Source organism: Triticum aestivum, chromosome 3B, assembly GCF_018294505.1.
Source record: "Triticum aestivum cultivar Chinese Spring chromosome 3B, IWGSC CS RefSeq v2.1, whole genome shotgun sequence".
Taxonomy (NCBI): Eukaryota; Viridiplantae; Streptophyta; class Magnoliopsida; order Poales; family Poaceae; genus Triticum; species Triticum aestivum.
Genome location: NC_057801.1, coordinates 633,384,660 through 633,386,653, shown reverse-complemented (window position 1 = coordinate 633,386,653; position 1,994 = coordinate 633,384,660). Strand labels below are relative to the sequence as shown.

General features: G+C 52.1%; 1 protein-coding gene across 1 annotated transcript; it reads left to right on the top strand.

Moving 5' to 3' along the window:
- Positions 1 to 939: 939 nt before the first annotated feature.
- On the top strand, positions 940 to 1,456 carry LOC123071383 (photosystem II reaction center PSB28 protein, chloroplastic; the record flags this gene model as incomplete). The annotated part of the gene is given in 1 exon segment (XM_044494927.1): positions 940 to 1,456. A coding segment is annotated over 1 exon segment (332 nt), but the record flags the coding sequence as incomplete, so codon positions are not given.
- Positions 1,457 to 1,994: the final 538 nt, after the last annotated feature.

The window sequence follows — 1,994 nt, the reverse complement described above, 5'->3', positions numbered from 1 at the left end:
AGTGGACCAGCAGGCGCCAGAGGAATGGGTAGCTCTGTTTGGGACACGCAGCCACCCAAAAACTCCATTCACTCTCTTCCCCGTCTGTACCACTCAAAACCTCACCTCTGCCTGTATTTCTATTTCCCCGTCCCCTCCTTCCTTCTAGACACCAATCCTTCTTCCTCACCCAACTGCCCAACTTCCGGAGCAAGCGAATTGCATCATGCCGGCAGTGATGAAAGCTCTCGCCGCCGCCTCGCCGGTCTCGGCGCCGCCATCGCCCCGTCGGAGCGTCGCAGGTTTTGTTCTCTTCTCACTGAAGCTGCATTTCCATTTCTGCGCTCTAGTCTCTAGACTTGTAGTGATGTATGAGCACCTGTTCATAAGTTTCTGAATCCAGTATGCGTGCGTTATTCAAATTTCACTGCACGATGTCCTTCCTTTGGGAGAGTTCAGAATTGACTACATGCTTCTCTGTTAAGGCTGCCACTTCGGTTGGAATAGCGTTGGTCATATCTCACTCGTTCGGGTCGTTCTCTGTTAGTCCAGATAGCGTTTGTTTGGTTCAGGCATCAACACCAGCAACTATTTTCTTCCGAAGTACCAAGTTGATTCTTCCACATATTCAGGGTAGTCCTTGTGAAGTTGTGATGTCCAAATCTATATTTTGCGTTACATATCACACTGCAAAATGCTGTTTCTGCTGCTGATGGAATCATTATGTCTAGTCTATTTCGTTATTAACAATCATGGCCTTAAGAGTTAAGATATGCTTCTGAACCTCACATTTCAGTACCTGACACGCTGCATTTACAGGCTCGTCAGGTCCCCCGTGCCAAAGCCTGCACTCCTCATTCCGCGGCATCTCCCTGCGGTGCCGTCCGAGGAAACCGGTCCACCGCTCGCCACCGCTACGCAGCTCCCGGGCAGCAGCGCAGGTGGTGGCCATGAAGCCGGCGATCCAGTTCATCCAGGGCACGGACGAGCAGACGATCCCGGACGTGCGGCTGACCAAGTCCCGCGACGGCACCAACGGGGTGGCCATCTTCGAGTTCGACCAGCCGTCGGTGTTCGACTCGTCGGCGGAGCTCGGGGACATCACGGGGTTCTACATGATCGACGAGGAGGGCATGCTGCAGACGGTGGACGTGAGCGCCAAGTTCGTCAACGGGAAGCCGGCGAGGGTGGAGGCCAAGTACGTCATGCGCACGGCCGGGGACTGGGACAGGTTCATGAGGTTCATGGAGAGGTACTCGCAGGCCAACGGCCTCCAGTTCGTCAAGAACTAAGTCGCCTCTCGTCGATGTGCCTTGTGTGTTGCCCATGTTCAGTTCAGTATAACTGTCGAGCTGGTAACGAAGCTGAATGCTTGTACCGAGTTATTACGAGAATCTCTTATGTAACTTTGACAATTGTGTGAGATTTTGTATGCACCAGCTGAAAGCACGTAATGAGGAAAACCGGTAGAAAACAAGCATGTCCGGACGTTGTGCATGTTGTGTTAACCTTGTTGCACTGAACTAGTTTCAGACTTCAGTTTAGTTTTTTCTGAATAATAGCCAGAAGTATCCTATGTTCGTGCTGCGGCAGAATAGGCCGTAGCGTTTAATTCTCTGTAAGTTGCTGGCCACGATTAGATTGTGGGATGGCGCGGGGTTCACGGATCGTGGGCAGCTAGTTTGTTATGCCGCTGAATAGAATGAAAAAAAATGGAAAAGGACGCAAAGTGTGCGCGTCGCCAAAACACTGTCTCCTTTATGTGTTCTTCAGAGTTCAGAGCTAATCCACCCTCACATGTGTGTGTGTGTGTGTGTGTGTGTGTGTGTGTGTGTGTGTGTGTGTTGATTTGGGAGCTGCTCCAACATTTGGCATCAGAGCCGTGTTTCGGAGGCGATCCGGCAGCTGGAAAAGAGGAGGAGGTGCGGCGGCGGTGATCGGCGATGGGAGACACATCGTCAAAGAGGGATCAGAACAACGGCGACAGCAGCAGTGGCGAAAATTACACGCCGCCA